The sequence below is a fragment of the Cervus elaphus genome, chromosome 8, assembly GCF_910594005.1.
Source record: "Cervus elaphus chromosome 8, mCerEla1.1, whole genome shotgun sequence".
NCBI lineage: Eukaryota > Metazoa > Chordata > Mammalia > Artiodactyla > Cervidae > Cervus > Cervus elaphus.
Window position 1 is genome coordinate 4,388,523 of NC_057822.1, and position 23,124 is coordinate 4,411,646.

At 36.7% G+C, this 23,124-nt stretch overlaps 1 protein-coding gene across 32 annotated transcripts in view; it reads right to left on the reverse strand.

Annotated features, from left to right (window-relative positions):
• EIF4G3 (eukaryotic translation initiation factor 4 gamma 3) overlaps positions 1–23,124 on the reverse strand; it is a 342,348-nt gene that overhangs the window by 56,980 nt on the left and 262,244 nt on the right. For 26 of the 32 annotated variants that reach the window (XM_043909093.1, XM_043909092.1, XM_043909090.1 and 23 more), the window contains 6 exons: positions 18,622–18,868; positions 16,129–16,262; positions 14,002–14,121; positions 13,500–13,610; positions 8,312–8,482; positions 738–935 (listed from right to left, as the gene is read on the reverse strand). In XM_043909093.1, the coding sequence (XP_043765028.1) occupies positions 738–935; positions 8,312–8,482; positions 13,500–13,610; positions 14,002–14,121; positions 16,129–16,262; positions 18,622–18,868 (981 nt within the window). The remainder of the gene's footprint in view (positions 1–737; positions 936–8,311; positions 8,483–13,499; positions 13,611–14,001; positions 14,122–16,128; positions 16,263–18,621; positions 18,869–23,124) is intronic. The other 6 variants (XM_043909094.1, XM_043909089.1, XM_043909088.1 and 3 more) reach the window with 1 other exon arrangement.

A 23,124-nucleotide genomic window follows, 5' to 3' on the forward strand; every position in this document is an offset into this window, starting at 1 on the left:
ACACAGGTACTCAAAAACACTGGTATAAAATGATGGAATTCTGAATTTTCATAGGCACAATGACAATAAGGTGTGATAATTAAGAAAAAACTCAAATGTTAAAGGACACACATTTCTGATACAGGTACCTTGGTAACAGGCAGAGAAAACACAGATGATACATGGCAGTTTTATGACTGCAGAATAGAGGATAATGAACACTAACCAGAAGCTCTTTGGTCTCCCATTCTTTCTTGCCCTAGATTTGACAGGCTGTGGACAATGTAAAGAGAAAGAAATCTAATAGTATCTAAGAGAGTATCATCAGTTTTGAAACCTTTATGACCACAACTATCCTAGCAGTTTTATACAAAGGCTAGACTTAGAATCAACATGCCTTCCAATTTTGAATCTAAATGTAAATGTAAGCACTTGCTTTATTTCTATAAGATGATACCCCAGGAAAAACTAGTTGCCCATGACAAAAATTTCACATTACAAATTTTAACCTTCTTTAGTCTTCCCCACACTGCATGGGACCACATGATGCCTATTTCAGTCTTACCTCCATATCCCTTCCAGAGGTGAAAATACATTATAAAAAAGCAAGGCTATTTTTATACAATGAGAATATTACATGTACTAAAAATATATTCTCCCCTTTACTCTGCCCCATTAACACTTCTGGGAAGAATATGTAGTGAGGGGAGAATATACCTCTTGGAGATTTCTGGTTTTACTCCTTCCTCTCTTCTTACCGTTACTAGACATCGACACATGTTTGCGTAAGCCACAGAGAAACTGGGTTCGTCGATAGCCTTCTCAAAGACCAGGTCAATGACTCCTTTCAGCCGCTCCTCTGTGTCAACAGTAAGTCCTGACACTTGCTTCATCAGTTGGTTGAACATCTGTGGTGTCAACTTATTTAAGATACTTCGAACTTTTCTAAAAAGTTCCTAGAAGGACCACAAAAAGGAAGAAAACATTATATTATCTGTGACAATATGATGCTTTCTATAAGGACTAATATTTTATTTGTAATTTATAAGTGCAATTTCCTAAACTGTTAACAAAGACTGTGAATGAGTCACAGAAATAATTAAATCTATTTTATTATATATTAAGAATTTATACCACCTATTTTTTTTTTCACTACTGATGAGAATTCAAGGAACTAGGTATATTCACACTCCACTGGTGGGACTGTCATTTGGCACATTTCCAAGGGCAATTTGGCAATGTGTACTAGAACTCTTAAACCAGCAATTTTACTTTCATAAATTTATTCATATTTAAGGATTAACAGGTTAAAGGTTAAAAAGGATTTTAGCCATCCTAACTTCAATCCGTAACCCTTTATAGCAAATAACTTAAACATCCTAAAATAGAATTTCATCTACAAATGGTATAATATAAATTATCATATAAAACACTAGGCAGAAGTTACTTACAATGTTATAGAAACCTTCATCAAATTAGAAATAGAAGTGAACTTCCTCAACTAGAAAAAGGACATTGATAACCTTACTCACTGGTGAAAGAATAAGTATTTTCTCCCTAACAGTGAGAACAAGACAAAAACATCTGTTTTCACCATTCCTATTCAAAATCTTACTGGAGGTCCTATTCAGCGGAATAATGCAAAGGAAAAGAACTACAACCCATACAGATCTAAAGGAAGAAATAAAAATTCCCTTTTCACAAATGACTGTCTTCACAGAAAAATCATAAGAAATCTATAAAAGTAGACACTAAGTGAGTCTAGCAGGTTTGTAGGACAAAAGTCAATATACAAAAATCGATGTTATTTTTATGTATTAGCAATAAACAACTAGAAATTACATTTTTTAAAAGTACAATCTATAACAGCACCAGAACCATGAAGTACGTAGATAAGAATCTATGAAAATATCCGTAAGAGTTGTGTGATGAAATGTATAAGTGATTGATGAAAGAAATCGAGAAGCACCAAAATAAATAAGAGATCTATATCATGTTCCTGTATTATAAAACTCATTACTGTTAAGTTACCAGTTTTATCCAAAGAGATCTACAGATTTAACACAACCAAAATAAAATACCTGATGAGGTGTTTTTTGGAGGGGGGAAAGAGTAGAAATCAAGAAGTTGATTCTTCAGTAGAAATGGAAAAACAAAAACTAGAACAGCTTAACAATTTCAAAAAATAACAAAAACTGGAAGACATACAACCTAATTTCAACACTTGCTATATGAAGCTACTATGCACAGATAGTGGTACTGGCCAGAGAACAGACACATAAATCACGAGAACAGAATGACAAGTGTAGAAATAGACTCACACGTATATAATTTTCAACAAAGGTGCAAACAAAATTCAGTGGACAAAGGGTAAGTCTTTTCAATAAATGATGCTGGAACAACTGGATATCCATAAGTTAAAAAAAATCTTGATTCATACCTTACACAAAACACAAAAATTAACTAAAACAGGATCACAAACCGAAATGTAAAATCCCAAATTAGAAACTTTTAGAACAGAGCAGGACAAAAATTTTGTACTTTTTTTGTTTTGTTTTTAATTTCAAAGGTTTATTCACTCAGTCGTCTCCAACTCTTTGGGGACTGTAGCCCACCAGGATCCTCTGTCCATGGAATTCTCCAGGCAAGAAGACTGGAGTGGGTTGCCATTTCCTTCTCCAAAAAATTCTGTATTCTTAAATGTACAGATTTTTTAAATGAGACAGCTAAAGCACAATGTGGGAATGAAAAAATCGATAAATTGAGCATCATCAAAGTTAAAAACTTATGCTTGGCTAAAGATACTAATAAAATGAAAAAACAAACCACAGATTGGGGGAAAACTTTTTAAAAAAAATACACATTTGACAAAGGCTTTATATGCAGAATAATAATTAAAAAAAAAAAAACCCTCTCAAAATTCAATAAGACAGCATACCAACCAACGAAACAGGCCAAAAGATATAAAGAAAACTGTACTAAAGAATATACACAAATAGCAAATAAGCACATGAAAAAATGTCCTCATTCAACACACTGGTCTTTTGGGAAGTGCAAACTGAAACGACACTGAGATATCACACATCCATTAGGATGGTTAAAATTTACAGAACAGAAAACGATATGCGCTGCTGAAGACTGGACTATTGAAACTCTCATGCCTTGCCAGTAACCATCCTGGAAAAGAGTTTAACGATTCCATATTTATATGACATTCTGGAAAGACAACATTACAGGCACCTTCCAGGCGAAGAACCCACCTGCCAGTGTAGGAGGGGCGAGAGATGCAGGTTTGATCCCTTGGAGTAGGAAATGGCAACCTACTCCAGTATGCTTGCCTGGAAAATTCCATGGACAAAGGAGCCTGGTGGGCTACAGCTCATGGGGTCACAGAGCCAGATGTGCCTGAGCGCACAAACGCATGTGTACACACGCAGAGGGGTAAACATACGTGACTGACTGCCAGAAGCGAGCAAGAGCAGCAGAGGAAGAATATAAAGCAGAGGAGGAAATTTCAGGGGGCTGACGGCAATCTTCTACATCTTGATTGTGGTGGCAGTAACATGACCACGTGTTTGGCAAGAATTATAGAACCATAAACAAAGAAGGAAACCTAACTATGCCCCAGTAAAAATACGAAGTTGTAAAAATCCATGAAACCATGATATAATAACTGAAAAACCCATAAAATGTTTTATTTGATCCTTATATAATTTAATCTGAATACAGGGATTTTTACAAAGTGTACCAGTGCATAAAGTTTTCTCCAGACAGAGATAGTAAATAAATCTATTTAAATTTTAAAAAATCATATCGTCAACTTTTAAAGCAGTAAGTCAGCCTCACTTTTATAGAGTAGAAAAAATTTCAAGTTTATTAGGGATGAGGGAGTCACTGCACTTCTCCAAATTGCCTGTATCAACTGAGATAGCATCATTTAGGTCTAAGACTTTAATTTGTGTATACAACAAAATAAAAGTGAAACTAAAACCCAGCCTTCAGATCTTCAAATATATCAGAAAATATTAAGCTTAGAAAAACAGGAAAACAAAAAGGGTATTTATTGAAGCAATGTACAGTAAGTGACTATAGTTAATAAGGCTGTTGCAAATATCATATGATATTGTTTATATGTAGAATAATAATTTTAAAAAAAAAGGTCCAAATGAACTTATTTAGAACACAGAAACAAAGTCATAGATGTAGAAAACAAACATATGGTTACCAGAGGGAAAAGGGGGATAGGAAAAAGTTGAGAGATTGGGATTAACATAAACACACTACTGTATATGTTTTTCCAGCAGTCTTGTATGCATGTGAGAGTCGGATGATAAAGAAGGCTGAAGGCCAAATTGATGCTTTTGAACTGTGGTGTTGGAGAAGACTCTTGAGAGTCCTTTGGACAGCAAAGGGATCAACCCAGTCAATCCTAAAGGAAATCAATCCCAAATATTCATTGGAAGAACTGATGCTGAAGCTGAAGCTCCCGTACTTTGGCCAGCTAATGTGAAGAGCCAACTCACTGAAAAAGACCCGGATGCTAGGAAAGACTGAAGGCAGAAGAAGAAGGGGATGACAGAGGACGAGATGTCAGATGGATGACTGACTGACTCAACGGATGTGAGTCTGATCAAGCTATGGGAGATGGCGAAGGACAGGGAAGGAAGCCGGGCACATGCTGTAGTCCACGGGGTCACAACGAGTTCAGCGGCTGAACAACAAAAACAACAACAACAACAACAACTAGGGACCTACTGTGTAGCACAGGGAACCCTGCTCTGTAATGACCGGTGTGGAAAAAGAATCTAAAAAAGAGCGAGTTCATGTGGACGTGTAACTGACTCACTTATGCCGTACACCTGAAACCAACACAAAGTAAATCACCAATACGCCAATAAAAATGAAAACACAAGGAAAATAATACTGTTTTGCACATCTGAAGAGTTTTTACCACAACAATAAAATTCTACATGATGATGGACATTAAGTAGGCTAACTGTGATCATTTTGCAATATACATACAAACAGCGAATGATTATATTGTACACCTAAAAAGTAATGTCAATTTATACGTTAATTGAAAAAGGAAATCTCCAGTATCAAAAAACAAAACACTGACCAAAAGTCATTTATTCATTATAACTGAATATCTACTTGATGTTTTGTAATTTCATTTAGGTACAAATAAAGCATAAGGCACAGTAATCAAAACCATCAAAATTCAGCTTCAAAGACAGGAAAGTTACAAGAGAAATGACAGAGCAAAGCATGAGGTTGATTAGAAGCCAGAGAAGTGAGGGTTGTAATGGGTTAGTGAGGAAATACCTTTAGAAGGAAATGAGAATGGGGCCAGAATATACAGGGCAAAAAAAAGCTGGCCACAAGAAAAAAGAGTGGCAGGGGCACAGAAGATATTTTAGGAAGGGAAATATTTCAGAAAGGAATTGTTATTGAGGCTCTTCTATTGCAGGATTGGAAAACAGTAAGGAAAGATCAGAGGACTAGTGGGAAAGAAAATGACAGGACAATAAGTTAGAAGCTAGAGTGAGGAGGTAAAAATCAGCCCATTAGAGATGAGTCGGGCAGCAGCAGTGGGATTACTGTATCAAGAGGAGAAGAGAGATGAAATAGTGGCCTGAGCAGCAGAATCGCAACTGTAGTGTATGTATGTGGAAGGAGCCTAGATACGTCATTAGTAATGATTTCCTAGAAATGTTTCAAGAAGATTAATTCTTACAGTATCCACTGGTGATCATTCATAATGTTGCTATAAATAGAGTGGTAGGAACAAACGTTAGAGTGAAAGACTTTTCTGGAAGTGGCGGCAACAATAAAACTATTGTCTTGACAAAAAGATGGAAAAAGAGTAATAGGAGGAACAACGGGTCAACACGGGGTAGACCCGTGCAGAGAAGAATGAAAACACAAAAAGGGAGGGAGTGAAGCAAAGATGCTCTATACTGAGAAGGAAAAGTGTCAAGAAAAGGAGGATGTATTGGCCCTGAATAAGAAGTCTATCAATCCTGCACTGGATTTGCTGTATCTATTCAATAAAGAAAACTGAACTAATTAATGATACCTCAAAGTTAATATAATTATTCTGGTTCTGAAATAATTAATAATGGGGAGAACTTAGTCAGAATAGCCATCATTAAAAAGTCTCCAAAAAAACAAGAGCTGGAAAGGGTGTGGAGAAAAGGGAACCCTCCTATACTTTTGGTGGGAATGTAAACGGTGCAGCTACTATGGAAGACAGTATAGCGGTTCCTTAAAAAACTGACAGTAGAGTTGTCATATGATACAGCAATTCCACTCCTGGGCATATATCCAGACAAAACTATCATTTGAAAAGATACATGCATTCCCATGTTCACAGCAGCATTATTTATGAATGCCAAGACATGGAACAACCTACAAGGTCACAGACAGAAGACTGGATAAAGAAGATGTGATACATACCTATATCACATAAATATATATGCACGCAAACACACACACACACACACATAAAATGAAATACTACTCAGTCATAAAAAGGATGAAATAATGCCATTTGCAGCAATGTAGATGGACCTAGAGATTATCATACTAAGTAACACAGAAAAACACAAATATCTATGATATCACTTACATATGGTATCTAAAATGATATAAACGGACTTACTTAAAAATAGAAACAGACTTACAGATCTAAATACAAAAGGGGAGAGGGGGTGGGGAAGGGATAAATTAGAGTCTGGGAATAGCAAATACACATACTATATATAAAACAGACAAACAACAAGGTTCTACTGTATGGCACAGGGAACTATAGTCAATATCTTGTCATAAAACACAATGGAAAATAATATGAAAATAAATACATATCTATATGTACACACACACATCTCTGAATCACTTTGCCGTATACTAGAAACTTAACACGACTTTAGTTGATTTAGAACTAGAAATTAGATTTAGTTTCTAAATCAACTTTACTTCAACAGAAAATTTTTTAAAAACAGGGAGAACTCTGCTACAGAATAGAGAGAGGTACAAGTTCACAAAAAATGGACTACTCAGTAACCACAATGGCTGTGAGTACCTCCTCCAAGCTTCAGTTTCCTCACATGAAAAAAAGAGAAAACATGTATTCCTGCCTTCCCAGGTGTTGTAAGAATCTAACGCAGTAAGGCACTGATACAAGTGCCTTAAACACTAAAAGAAGACATCTTCATCTTCAATGATAAATAACTAGCGGGAAATTTAAAGCTTTTAGGTCCCTATTCATTAAGTACTTCTCAGAGGGAATGGAAGGAGGAATGTAGAAGATTTTCTTTAAAGGTTGAGAAATCTTCAGGGAAGATTAGGTACTCGATTTTAGTGAATCTGGAGCTGGATGCCCTTGGGACAAACAACTGGGGCAACTGCGAGAAAGATGAACAAAGGCAAGCAGCAGATTTGGGTCTGACAAAACGGCTTGTGATGCACCAGTTTGTCTTGGTCCTGACGGTATGAACAGCTTTGCTGCTAAGTTTATTGTTCAACAAGTATTTATTGAGTATCTACCGTGTATGAGATTCTGTGCTGGTGCTCAATCACAATCGGATTTGTAAGGCACATCTCTTTCCCAGGGACGTTATCATACTAAGAACGTAACTGGGCTCCCAGAACCACGTCAGGTGCAAGTGCTTTGTATCACTTCATTTAAATTTCACAGTGTTCCATAAGGCACATACTATTAGTATCTTAATTAGTATCAAATTAGTTATCTTAATTAGAGTCAAAAACATCTAAAGGATATAGTAGAGGTAACACAGGGATAGGAACTGGCCTGTGTGTACAGCAAAAGATGAAGAGAGGCTTTATATAAATTGACACACAAAAACAAATTTGTGTGGATTAAAGGAATTCATTCAATTTACCCTAAGGAGTTCTAAGGGAAGATATGCACAAAAAGATGCAAATAGTTCAATTTTATTACCAAGGACTGTAAATAAGATGTATTTCTAAATTCTAACTTATTAGAAATGAAACAAAAAGCAAGATACTAACTAGCCTACCACAGGACAATGAATAAGAATCTAAAAACACATTTTTAAGAAAAGCAAATATTGATCTAAGTGTGAATGACAGAATTCTATGACCTGTGAACCCTCGAAATATACTGTGTGCTTTGAAAAGCACACAGAATGCAACTTCAAGAGAAAACAGGTTGTTGGCATTTATGATAGCTTTAAGAATAATGCCTGTAGTAAGAAAAAATTAGGAAAAACCTTTTATTAACAGGGCAAAAAGACAAAATAATACCATCATAATTTCAGAACAGCATTGGCGTGTCCCTTGTCCTCACCTGGGTTTTGATGTTTTCGGGATCCTCAGCTTGACTGTCGCGTCTCTGACTGGGCTTCCAGGCGTTCTCCGCCTTTCTCAGGTGCACGTCTTCTTTCACGGAGACCGTGATGATCTTCCTGGGTTCTCTTCTCTGGCCAGGCTGAGATCTCCGTGGTCCAACATTCAACAGCTAGGACAAGAGTATTCTTTATTACATCCACACAGAGTACTTACAATCTACCGTCTCTGCTGTGCTGCTCAAGTTAGGATTGACGACCACAGGAAACACTTCTAGATGCCAAGATGGGTATCAGTCATTCAACTGAGACGTGATTTTTTTTTGGTGGGGGGGCATGTTGTGCTAGAATGTCATCACTGTAGTGTACACCACGACTACAATTTTTGACCCTGATGTCCTAAATGAGATATGTCTGGAAAAGCTATTGTATCTAACAAAAAAGACTACTCTAAGTGAAACTGCTGCTTCTCTTTTTCTTTTTAACTTGTTATGTGACTTTGGACTAGTCACTTGAACAACTACAAAAATTCAGAGAGAGAGATCACCACAGTTGCAAATCTGCTTCAAAAACTCTAAACTTTCACTGTACAATGCAAATACACCCTTACCATGAAAATTATCTACAGCATAGACACCCAGACTGACTGTAGATCTTAATAGATCCCTCTAAGTTTGCTGGGCCAGAAATACTAAAATAAATCTTCCTTATGTCATAATGAAATCCAACTAAATCGCTCCCTGAAAAAAAGGCCTTTCTTTGTCAGCTCTTTGCTCCTCCCAGAGTCCCACTATGCTCATTCTGTTAAAACCAATGTATGTTAGCATGTCACACTGATCATCAAATCAGAAATGTTACTGTAACAGTAATGGGTAAGTTAAAAGTTGTATTCTATGTATTAAAATGTTCCTAATAAATGCTATTCTAAATGCCTAGAAATATTTTTTTAAGATTAAATATCTGGAGTGATATTGAGTTCTGCTTACGACCAATCCAAGACCTGGGATACTGACTGCCCTTACTTTTTCTGACAGGTCCTTCTCTGAACAATGAGGAAATATTACAGTTAGGTTTCAAGAGGAAAAAAGGAGGAGAAAAAAGAAATGCTTCACACAAGACACAAAGACCAGAATCCTATCTCACTTAATGCTCCGACACTGCCCTTTAAGTAGAAACTAAAGCAATTATCATCCAATAAAGAAAATAAATAAAAGGTCATACTTCATACAGAAAGACATATTTGAGAGAAACATGGTCTGAGGACTTTGATAAGCTTCAAAGCCTTTACACATCACCCATCTCAGAATTAATTATTCTCATACCCTTCCTTGACCATGCGCCCTAATTAGAAACAGCAGTATTAAGGATGTTTCAGGATCAAAGCTTAGAATTTCTGGGCAATACACACCAATCAAATATGTCTAGCTAAGGACTCAGTACTAACGATATAATGTTAGATTATTTTGTAATCTAACAAATGAAATGGGGAAAAAAAAAAAAAAGTCAAATAAACACATGGCATAACTAAGATAGAACTAAAGAAGATCATCAGACTGGGAAAGTATCAACCTGGGAAGAGCTGCTAAACCATACAGCACTACTATAAGATTTATTTCTTACTGAAACCTTGATAGTTCAGGCAAAAGAACTGTTAAGAAAAGGCAGTAAACCACGTATTGTCTGGTTTTTATAATGCAAAATATATTCGACTGTTAATTCATGTTGGTTACTATCCTTTTTAAAGTTTGGATAAAATTCAAATAAACAGATCACAGATATTCAATTTAATCCATGCATCTGCACATAGAAACTTGTAAAAAACAATGATTGGTGGGTATAATAAAAGGTATTATGCCAAAATCATTTAAGAGCCACAGTATAAATTGTGGATATAATTTTAATTACGTTTGCATAAAGTTAGAAAATGTTCATTTCCAAAAAAGACATTGCAAATACCAATGAAAGTTTGAGATTTATAAAAAATAAATATGATTTATGAAACAACTCTATCTGTCCCAAGACAAATATAAGTGAATTTCAGACAAGCAGCAAAGAGATGTGAGAAATATTAAATAAGTAGATAACAACAGTGTTTCAAACTCAAAAAAGTCATGAAAAAATGACTTTTTTTTTAAAGTCCTGGATTAAAAAATTGAAATTATAACCCATGTGCAACCTCCCAAGACAAATTTAAATATCTCTGGATAAAACTAAGATACTGCTCACAAATATTTACCCAAGTATACTGAGTCTTATTATTCTTATAAATGCTTAACATGCTTGATTAATTAATCTCTAACATTCTTCAGTTTATACTCAGAATGATTCACTGGAACATCAATGCCTGGAATGGCTATGGTGAAGCGGAGAAGAGAGGCAGATTAGAAGACAGAAGAACTGTGGTCTCTTGAACACAATTCTGCCACTTACGAGCAAAGTTACTACGAGCAAAGTCTCAACTTTGCTGAACTTAAACCATCTCACATATTAAATGCTTATCGTACCTACAGAAGTTATTAGTAGGGTCATGGGATATATAATAGTAAGGCATGGAAAAGGACCTTAAAAACTAAGTACAATATCAGGCTGTACAATATCATCATGAATACCAAAGAAAAAAAAGAAATTTTTTAAAAAGTGATATGCAGATTGGTATAAAAACCTTTAAACACGCTGTATCCTTTTTGTGTGTGAAAAACTTAATATAAATTGTCAGATTTACAGTATCATTCAAAAGTTGTACCATGGGTAATGAATGACTTTATTTACTAAATACAGATAAAATTCTAGGATCCTGTGCTAAGAGTTATGGAACATATAAAAAGAAATAGAGCCTGGTTTCCTTGCTTGAAAGACAAAAAATTCTGACTGATGGTGAGAAGATGAACTTCAAAGTATAATGTTTGCAGGGTCCACATTTCTTAAATGTATTACATAAGAAACTATACTGATCTCTGTTGTAGAATTTAATATATATTGCTTCTATCTCACTCAGAGACTAAAACCTCAAACTTTTCTGGTTACTTGGATAACCAAAGAAAATAGGACCAATATGCACTGTAGCTTTTTTTTTTTTTTTAAGAGACATAACCAACAATTCCTTTGAGGGAGAAAAGGATGATACATGCTTAGGAAACGCCTCTGTATGTAGGATTTTCATCACAGTTCAGTGAATCTCACATTTGGGTAAAATGAACATGAATGGCAAGTTACTGGTCTAGGTCTACAGCCCCTTTCTCAACACATATCTTTTGAGGCACATTCTGTGATATCTGCAAACAGATTATTATCAAAATTAACACTACAATAGCCAAGTAACTAGACTTTAAAAAAACTACAGAGATGATACTGCCTGGGCACTTTCATCAAAAGATGAACTTTTATGGTTAAAAATTATATATAACTGTGTGACACTAATATAATTGCTACACATTAAAAATATTTTATAACAAGTCTGTTGCAGGAAAGTTTATACCAGGAGTCATAGCAACTAAAGCTAGACTAAGAAGCATACCTAGTAGATCTTAACAATTTTGGATGGTAATTATTTACAAGCCAATTTGGAAGTTGTATGGAGCCAAAAACAATGAAGAGTAGGCTGCCTTTTTTTTTCCCCAAGCAGCATTATTGATTGTTCCTTTATATGTTATATATATTCTTTAAAATTCCCATCTTTATCTTCACCAATATACCAAGTAAGCTGGACTAATTAAATGGAGAATATTTGTTAGCTATGGGAACTGTAGGAAGAATAATTACTTATATTAAGACTCAATGTATCAATATTACCCTGATTGATCACAATTCCACTTAAAAAACAGCATGTAGAAAATTGACAGAGCTATGAAAAGAAAGTGAGTTAAACAATTAAAGTGAATATTTTTGGAGACTCTACAAGTTATTGACAATGGTTCATCTCCTGTCACATTACTTTGCACTAAATAATTATTTACCTGATATACATAGGCAAATACATTCCTGGGCAAATATACACTGGGACAGTTATTTTAAAAACTCATTCTCTAGTTTCAGTATTTTGAGTGAGATACAGCTATGCTTAATTCATAATACCTCCTTTAAGCTATACCTGATTATCAGACAATAGCAAGCTGATAATGAAAACTGACAGTATACACTGGAAGAGGAGATGCAACAATTCATATCTTCTGTGAGTGACATATGAACAAAATTGAGCAACATGATAACCACAGATATTAACCAGAGAATAATCAAAATGGCATCAACATTATTTCAAATGTTTGGCAAAACAAAGATATAAACTCAAACCAAAATGAAAACAAAGATTAACAAATATAAATTTAACCCACCAATGAAGGGAAATAATACTGAAAAACAGTTATAAAATAGTTTCTAGAAAGCTGCTTTCTAAGACTTTCTGGTGAGGAAATTCCAACTTCAGAAAAAAATTTTTAATTTGGTATTTAGAGAAATTAGATAAATTTAAATTTCAAACCTGAGTAAGAATAGAATATTATACACACAGGGGTCTTTAAGAAGGTGATGCTCAATAAAAAGTATGCTTCAAATTAAAATTTTCTCTAGGTTTTATAAAGTCTCTGACACGGTACAGACATTCCAGTGTTTTCAATCAGTGTTTGGTTAGGCAAATAATTCAAGTATCTACAAAGTGTGATTTGTTGTCAGAAGGCGTAATCTTATTTCAGAGCAAGTTTCAGAAGTTGCCATTCCCGAAATAAAAAGGTGATGGGGAAATAAAAAGTGCCACCTTCTATAAATATATTTTTACAAACATAAAGTAGCATAAACAGGGTGATCCACAAATGTACATCAAACCCTGAACTCCTTCAGAACTTTAGATTAAGTTCTCTCTATATCATTCCAAGTTGGGGAAAAAGAGGTATTCACATCACTGGCAACCTCACCCCAATGCTTTCTACAAGTCTCCAAAGCAGGGAGTAGGCAGAGCCTGTCAAACTCTGCTCAGTGCAGTGCCCAGCGTAACTCCATGGGTGATGCCACTTCCACCGCTGAAGAGCTGCCGCTGGGAGTGTGAAGGCAATCTGCAGTTTACCAGTACTGCACTCTTTTGTATATATCATGTTTTCATATTTTGACTTCACGACTTACAGTAAGTGAGAAGAGCAAAACAGGAAATGTGACACCAGAAACTACTGTTTGTTTTTTTTTTTAAAAAAGGATTCAGCGCACCCCTAGAGGCAGGCTCTTCAGGGGTGGGTGCGACATCGCCAGTGGAGTGGAAGCTGGGGCTTTGCTCTGTTCCAGAATTGGCAGTCCATGCCTGCTCTGCACTTTGCAAATCTGTAGAAACAAAGACAAAGAGATGACCATTAGCTGAATGTCATCAGACATCTCTAGTATATCGGGACACCTCAAGACAAAACAGGGATCCTATATAAGGTTGGTTCTATTTTTAACCCATGTGCAGGTCTTTCAACTGAAAAAATACGGGAAAAAAAAAATTCAAGACCAAATTAATGCAGAGCAGCTTCTTTCAAATAAAAACTTGAAACTCAAGTGTATTCTTTATTTGTTTGAATATTAGTACGGAAAGGATAGTCTTCACCTCTTCTACTTCCTCTTCTTGGTTAGAAGAATCAAAGAATAAAAGTCGCTTTCCTGACATTAGACAAGATGTCATGAAGTCTATGACAGTTTCTAACTAATTGGTTTGTAGGGAACTTGCACTTACAGGTACACCTCTTCCACCAGGGGCTTGCCTTCCAAAATCTGCAAAGGCTGGAGTAAAGTCTGGTCCTCGAGGCAAAATCCGAGGATCCAGAGTTCGCATTGGCAATTTTGGTTGATTGATCTGCACAGAGAAGCAAAGGGAAGCTTAATACAAGTTTCAGAGCGATCAGTGCCACAAAGACAAAGTCCGAGACTAAAAGGTTGTGTCAGCTGACAAGACAGAGCTGGCTTTCTGAACCAGTGGGAGTCCAAGCTGAATCGTGACCGAGTCTCCTGGGCTAGCTGTAGAGCCCTAGGTCAACAGTGGTTTCCTGGTTGCCTTGGAATGATCAGGTCTAAAATTCCCAGCTCACTTGACACTTTAGGACCAGCAGAATAGCACAAGACAAGCTATTTTGAGAGCTTATGGATGACGGCCGAATTTCTGAATGATTTTCCAGGGTCGTTAAAGCACCCGCCTATAATAAACCTGATATAGCATGTTTTGGTTTGGGTGCTACTAACTTACGGTCAGCAAAGAATGTAATTTGAGTGGACAACACCTCTCAAAAGGAGACAAGTTTCATGTAGGATGACTTTAGTTTTTGGTTGTGCCACAGGGCTTGTGGGATCTTAGTTCCCTAACCAGGGATTTAACCTGGATCCCCAAAATTAAAGTGCCAAGTCCTAACCAGTGGACTGCCAAGGAATTCTCTATGGTGATCCATTTAAAATCTCATTTTGTGTGCTTTGTTAATCGGAGATATCTGGCTTTGTATAAGCATGTAATGTGACTATAGACTCAGCAAAGCTAAGTAGCTTAGTGAGAAATCAACTCATCATTGGCCAAAGTCAAACAGATAAGGCAGGCAGACAGGAAAAAACATTTTCTAAGAGGACAGTCTCATTCAGTGGGGATAACAAAGCTTGTTCTCTGAATACTGAAGTAGTCTTAAATTAGTACCACCAGTCATTCAATTGTTTTCCCATAAGCAACTAAGAAAGAAGACTTAGCAAGAGAAGGAAGAAGATCTGTTGCTCTAAGAGAACAAATGCTACAAATAAAGTCTGGATAAGCAGCTACAGGGATTCTCAGTAAGAACTGGATCTCACTCTGCAAGAAAGTTACCAACTACACTTTACTTAGGGATTAACAGTACCTCTATAAAATGAGAGCTTAGTCACCAGAACTGGTTCATCACTGATGTATGTACAGTTATTCTGGCAAATATACCCCTGACTTTACATCTTTAAATTGATGAACAGATGAAATAAACACTGATTGTACTAATTTTCTGTATGTACCATTAAGATCAAATGTAAAGAAAAAGGGTACCTATCTATTTGCACAAGATTAAAGACTCATCCACCTATAAGTATCCACTGGGGAAATTCTGAGTTATACTATTTGAATTACGCTTCCTCCCACTTAAGTTTGATCTGCCAAATACTTATCTAGGTTTCTGATCTATCCTCAATGCTACTCTAATTCCCTATTGAGATTTTAGCACAGTGCAGAAACAGGTCTACATCTCCTTAGGTGTATTAGTGCAGAAGACACACAATTTCCACCTTATCACTAGGAAATAGCTGTAATAAGCCAACAATAAATTTTAAAACTTTACCACTCAAATATGAGCCAAACCCCATAATTACTATGAGCTATAGTAAACCTAAGACCCAATAATGCTTAATGAAACATTTAATTCAAATGTCACTTTAACAATTTCTAAAAATTGTTCATACTTCACATATTATGGGGGCGTCCCCGGAAGCTCAGCTGGTAAAGAATCCACCTGCAGTGCAGGAGATCCCTGGTCGACTCCTGGGTCGGGAAGGTCTGCGGGAGGAGGGACAGGCTACCCACTGCAGCATCTTAGGCTTCCCAGGTGGCTCAGACAGTGAAGAACCCACCTGTAAGGCGGGAGGCCTAGGTTCGATCTGTGGGTTGGGAAGATCCCCTGGAGAAGGGCATGGCTACCCACTCCAGTATTCTGGTATGGAGAATTCCGTGGTCAGAGGAGTCTGACAGGTTACAGAAAGCTGGACACGACTGAGCGATTTCCACTTTCTTTTCACATATTTGCCCTGATAGTTAAAAACCAGTTCCCACCAAAAAGACATAGCTTTCGCTGAGTGCTCAGCTTACCTTGTCAAGAACCACGTCACTGATGGGAGGCAGGCCCTCTGGTTTCTGAATACACGCTGGCATGAACTGGAAATCCAGCAGAAACTCCCTGTCATATTGCTTCTTGCCTTCCGAATCAGGAGGCTTCCAGGAGTCTAAAGAGAGGGAAGCAGGCAGACAACAGGCTATAAGGTCACTGTGTATATATCCAGCAAGAACCTAAGCTGACTCCAATATTTCATCTCATCAATTACAAACAAAACCCCAAAGAAAACAGTGAGCTACAGTCAGAAAACATCATGGGAAGATTTAAACTGTTATTTGTTCTTTATCCCTTCTGGATACCTCTGGAGAGTAATCTGAAGTAAGGTGCTATAGGAACAGTTTCATTTACACATAAGCAGACATTGGTAAGGGACATGAATAATCTTCATTAAATAAATCACCAAGTCTTTTTTAAAAATAGCTTTTAAAAGTTGTACTCCATTTACAGTTATTACAAAATACTGGCTGTATTTCCCATGTTGTACAATACATCCTTATAGACTCTCTTATGCTCCATAGTTTATATAAAATACTTTTGGTTTCCTGCAAAAGGAGGATAATTTGGAATGTTACTATGGAGAGGGAAAAAAGGTAAAAGGACATAAAACACAAAACCAAATAACTTATTAAAGATTCTGAAAAGTCTAAGCAGACTATAGATTCCCTGCCCTCCCCAATTACAGTTTAATCTGAAGAAAATAAAATAATGGATCTGCTTGCTGAGCCAACTAAACTGGGAACGGACATGTACCTTTGTCCAAGAATCCTGTCACTGAACATATTCTGAGCTAATACTTTTTATGTGAACATTAAAGTACTTTTACCACAGTACTTACTTTGCTACTATTACTATTATTTCAGCTATTGTTAACAACCCTATCATAATATAAAGCTGGAAAATTTCTTGAAATTTTTATTTTTAAAAAAATCAAGTCAGTTTTTTCTTTTAATTAACAAAACAACTTATCAAAATCAGGCCCCAGATCACTTCATGATAGCACACTGTATCCTTTACCTTAATGGTTCTTGATATACAAGTCATTGACTGATGGTGTGTGAGAATTCTGCAGATATTTTATTACATTATATTACTAAAATATATACAGTTTATTAGGATCTGAATTTTGAATTGCCTCCCCCCTGCCCAATTACTGATGGTGTATATTACAGAGGAAAAAAGCGGTTATTCAGTCAGTACAGTTGGGGCCGCTAATTGTGTGCTTTATTCTTGCGAAGCTGAAGGATAAAAATATAATTTACATAGTCCTAAAAATCACAACCAGTGATTCAATCCCTGAAGAAGGATTGATGGTAGTCCCAGTGCTTGGTGATACAAGCCTAGATCTTTAGGAGAAATTTCAGTATTTTGAGCCCTAAGGTTAAAAACAAAATTTACAATAGAATAACCTTACAATTTCATAAGGACCATTCCAAGTATTTCACTGGTAGTGTTTTCATTAAATATTAATGATCAGTATATTAAGATGGGATCAATCAAAGGCTTTCAAAAATTTCTGACTACAGCTCACAGTAAGAAATGTTGTGATTTCATGACTCTGAACACACACATGTATAAATTAAAGTTTAAAAAAACCAACAAACAATACATTCCTTACTGCATTTAATGCACTGACAATTTGTATTCTATTCTTTTTTTTTTTTTAACAATGTTGGTTATAACTCACTAAAATAATTTCACAACTGATTAAATGGGTTAAAATCAGAAGTTTGAAGAATATTGGTCAAGATTATTTTTGAGGCCTGCTATTTTACATTCAAACCCTACTTCACGCATAAGTCTCTTTAGATTTGGTGGACTAAGAAAACCATTTTGCGTAACCCCGCCTTTCCCCACATGTCCAGGGAAAAACTATCTGTAAATCTGAAAGCCAACCATAGTTTACATAGCATAGGGACAGAGGTTTAGTGCATTTGATGGTGTCTAAAGGTCAAAGATCCTCTAGAGTTTATCAGATATCGTATAGGGCACTTCCACATCACTGGTGCTTAATAACTTAGTATACTGATGCTGACTGCCTACTGGAGTTCAGCTCTACAGAGTGATTTCCATGAACAAAGTTAGTTCCAGCTTCCTCAAACAACAAGTATACTATCTCAAGGAAAGTGGTCACCATATCTGAAACATCTCTTTCAATTAAAATGAATAAATTAGATTTCTCTTGTCAAATTTTACCAGCCTAGCACTGACTGATTTCCTCTGCCAGCAGCTCTTCCAATGCCAGTGAAAGCAGAGTACCAGCCAGCATCAGGTATCACTTCTGCTAACAAAGGACTCTCTGGATTTGCCAGTCAGTCAAGTATGCCTGCTGCTTTATTCTGTAAATATTACACTGTGATGAGCCTCTTCCTTCCATCCAATATTTCTTTAGGAGGAGACAACACTTCTCTAAGTTGCAGTAGAGTGAAGAGGAGAACAAAACAGACACAGGAAGACAAGGATAACCTTACCTGATTTAAATGGGAACGTGACCCCTTCACCAGAACTGTCAGTGGAGCCTGAATGAGCATCTATTCCTTCACCCTCAGAAACACTCTCAGCACCATTACGTAAAGGCTCAGCTTCCTCTCCATTTTCTTCCACAGTTTTCATGTTTTTTAGGTCAGAGGGGTCTCTTTCAGGATGAAACCCTTGGCTCATTTTATCCTGTTCAGATTCAAGTATTTTGTCCCCTGAAAGCTCCTCTTCAGCTTTAGGCTAAAGCATAAGTGAACACAGAGGTTATATTCTTTTCACTGTGTGTAAATACACATGAAGACCCACACTTATCCCCTCAAAAAAGCATAAGAAAACATATCACTCAAGATAAGGATGTCTGTGTTCAGCTTATTGTACTAGAATGATAAGTTTATTTAAAATGCTTTTCTCATTTCAGCTCCTGGGATAAAGCAGACAATTCCAACGGCTATTGAAATGCTTTAACATGACTAATGAAATCTAAATATACCAAAGTTTAAAAAGGAAAGAACTGTTAATCCCTGGAACTTGACGGACATGAAAGAGTTCTAGTCAGAATCTAAATCAAGCACTCCTACCCTTGCCACTAGCGCTCAGCAAATATAAAAAGAAACGCTAGAGGGTGTGTTTTGTGTTGTCCTCTGGCTGTGGAAAAAGAGTTCAATGAACAGTTTAAAGTGTCTGACTCCAACAAAGCTGACCATCGCTCCTTTAACAAGGAGGTCACTTGTTGGTTAAAATCTATTTTGTGTATTGGTTCTTAGAATTCTCTGAGATTGTGACCTTATTCAAATCATACTGGCACATATTCTCCCAGGGAGAAATCTGGGTTCCAGTGCATCCTATTTTTAAAAGGCAAAATAGAATTAAACTTATTCACCAGATTATTTCTGACCATCTCAGTTTCAGATACAACAACAACAACAAAGTATTTCTTGAGGGTCATATCAACCATCAAAACTCCTTGAGGCAAACCTCTCAATGAACTTTAAAGTCTTTCTTTTTCATTAAAGGAAACACTCTGAAAACAATCCTTCGAAAGAAGCACTCAAGAGGAAATAGGAACTTACTACAAATTCCAGTTGATAAATTCACATTAGGAGCCAAATTAGAGGCTCTACTGAATTGGCTGAACAAAGGATGGTATAAAAAATTGTCACATACACCAGGAAGTAGTCACCCCAACTGATTTATGAAAAAAAATTTTAAATAGTTGCAAACCATACTTCGTTATTAAGTGAAATATTATAAAAGATATAATACTAATAAATTTTCTTCTACTAACAGCAGATTGAGGACAAGAGGGGAAGGGGGTGACAGAGAATGAGATGGTGGGATGGCATCACTGACTCAATGGATATGAGTTTGAGCAAACTCCTGGGAGATAGTGAAGGACAGGGAAACCAGGAGTGCTGCAATCCATGGGGTTGCAAAGAGCTGGACATGACTCAGCAACTGAACAACAAAACAATCAGATCATGGGGAAAAGACACTAGATTTTAAAACGTTATCAAAAGAAACAGATGGTTTTAAGGCCGTGTTTTCTAAAATGGAAATAAAATGTTCATGCAAACACTCCCACACACATACTTCCTCGTTCCTCCAACAAGACGAGTACGGAAATCTTCAGAAGACAGAGATAAAAAATTCCAACAAAAATAAATGTTGAAAATGATGTATCACTATTTTTATAAAACATGGCAGAAAGTGAGGCATCTTTTATGTTTTAAGAAAAAACTGATCTACCAAGTTTGAATCATACATTAGAAGCCTCATTTTTCCTTATTCTATACTCAACTGTAAGCTAAACTCAAAACTGCCCTGTAATACTACCTTACGATTAAGTACAGGTCACCGAGACCTTGGGCTTCCCTGGTAACTCAGCTGGTAAGGAATCCGCCTGCAACGCGGGAGACCTGGCTCGATTCCTGGAGAAGGGATAGGCTACCCACTCCAGTACTCCTGGGATACCCTTGTGGCTCAGCTGGTAAAGAATCCGCCTGCAATGCAGGAGACCTGGGTTTGATCCCTGGGTTGGGAAGAGCCCCTGAAGAAGGGAAAGGCTACCCATCTAGTATTCTGGCCTGGAGAATTCCAAGGACTGTACAGTCTATAGGGTTGCAAAGAGTCGGACACGACTGAGTGACTTGTACTTTCACTTTCTTTCATCAAGATCGTTAATAAATTGGCATGTGAGTCTGCAAATAGTTCTTAAACTTATTACAGAGTAGTATAACCACATTATAATCATACAGAATTCTTATTTCAGGAACTGGAAAGGTGAAAAAATGCTATTTTCGAGAGAAAAGTTTATTGAGTCACCTTCTCTGTACCTAAAATCAACAACAACAGATGATTTGTTGGATATAAACAAAGGATGCACTACTGAGAAAGTCCATTTCTAACTGGAAAAAAAAAAAAGTATAAAGAAACTTGGCCCATGAATGACAAACCGTATTTCAGAACACAAAGAATCTATGAGGTGTCTGAGGCACAGTTAGATGGGATATTTCTCAAGGGAATCCATAAAAAAAAAAATAGTTCCATTAAATATTTGATGATTACTTTTCCTTTAGCAGGATGGATTTCTATTCAAGTAGTGTATAATTATCTAACCATTCTTGAATAGTTTATTCAGAAAGCCAGATTGAAAAACGAAAGCACTTTATTGTCTAGACTGTCAAAGCAAACATTATTACAGGAACTTACTAAATAAGAGTTTAGTTAACAAAAGTTAGTCAAGTCGCTCAGTCATGTCAGACTCTTTGTGGACTGTAGCCCACCAGGCTTCTCCGTCCATGGGATTCTCCAGGCAAGAATACTGGACTGGGTTGCCATTTCCTTCTCTAGGGGATCTTCCCGACCCAGGGATAGAACCCAGGTCTCCCACAGTGCAGGCAGACGCTTTAACCTCTGAGCCACCAGGGAATGCAAGAGTTTTTTATGTGCCAGAATATCAGACTGACAATTACAAATATAATGATGGATGAAATATCCCGAAAGTTTTAAATACATTTTTGGTTGCCTTGAATAACAATTTTACAATGAATCATCCTTCACACTATCTCTTTAGGCTGTAATTTAAAGAATTTGATTAAATACTTGAAATGATATAACAACTCAATATACAATTTAAAATATGCTGATCCCTGAAAGACATTCTTTTAAAGCCTGAGAAAAACCTGAGAAAAAGATGGCATGATGATCAATGAAAAATGAAGACAATGACAACCAATACTTACTAAACTACTCTAGTAAATTCTTAATTTTAGAAAGACAAGGGACTAAGATTTCTGGAAAAAGTATGCGTGCAAATAACCAAACATCTTAAGTCTTCTTTCTAACCAGTGACTGGTTCAAAATGAGCCTCAACAATTCTCATGCATGAAGGGTAATAATCTAAAGCAGGTTCAGCAAATCATGGGCCGCGGGCCAACAGCGGCCCTCACCTGCCTTTGTACTGTGCGCAAGATAAGGGTGTGTGTGTGTAGACTTGTAACGTTGGAAAAATATTTCAAAGAAGAATATTTTATGAAATGTGAGTATTATATAAAATTGAACTGTCAGTGTGCACCAACAACCTTCACTGACACACAGCTCCTCACTCATCTACCCACTGTCCACGGTTGCTGCGGGGGCACAGCAGTAGAGCCAAGAACTGTCACGGGGATCCTAAGGCCACAAAGCCTACCTGGGCTGTCAAACAGGAGAAGTTTGTCAACCCCCGATCTAAGGACGAGGACGAAAATCTGGAAGCACAGGAATGGTGACCTACCCATTTAATATTCAATAACGCTTTTTAAAAATGCCACAGGGCAAAGGAACATAAAATATAATAAAAGAAAGTGAATAAATTACAGCTGACTCTAAAGATAAACCCATTTGTGAAGCTCTTACAGCCATACCAGGAACATATGCGATTCCCCTGCCTCTCGAAGGTATTTTATTCTTTGTAGGAGCAACATTTTCTTGTTCAGCTGCAAAAGGAGTGTATAACTATTTGCACCTCTATAACTTATTGCCAGTTCCTACCCCCTGATAACCACAATGAAATCACACCCAAGCAGCATTTTAGAGGTTGCTATGTGACTAACTGTGACATCAACGGAGCGTCATGTAAGAGCAGGGACGGGACAGGGAGAAGGAACAAAGGGGCACTGTGAGCAGCCGAGAGAGGGTAAGAATTATAACTAGACAGAGAGGTTTTATAAAACAAATGCACTTAAAGCTATTTAAAAATGATTTCTACATTTTAATGTTATCATCTTAAACAGTCAATGAAAATTATTTTAATAAAGTAGATTTAAGAACTCAAAAAGAAAAAAAAGAAACATGGAAATTGTTTATGTTACTCTTCTTTAAAAGCTTCAGCGTATAGCAACAGGCACACTGAAATTAGAGACTATGAGATCGGTAGAGCACTGCTCAGGATGAAATCCGCCCCGGGCTCTCCCTCACATCTTGTCCTGGACTTGGTGTACAATATCCTACGGCCA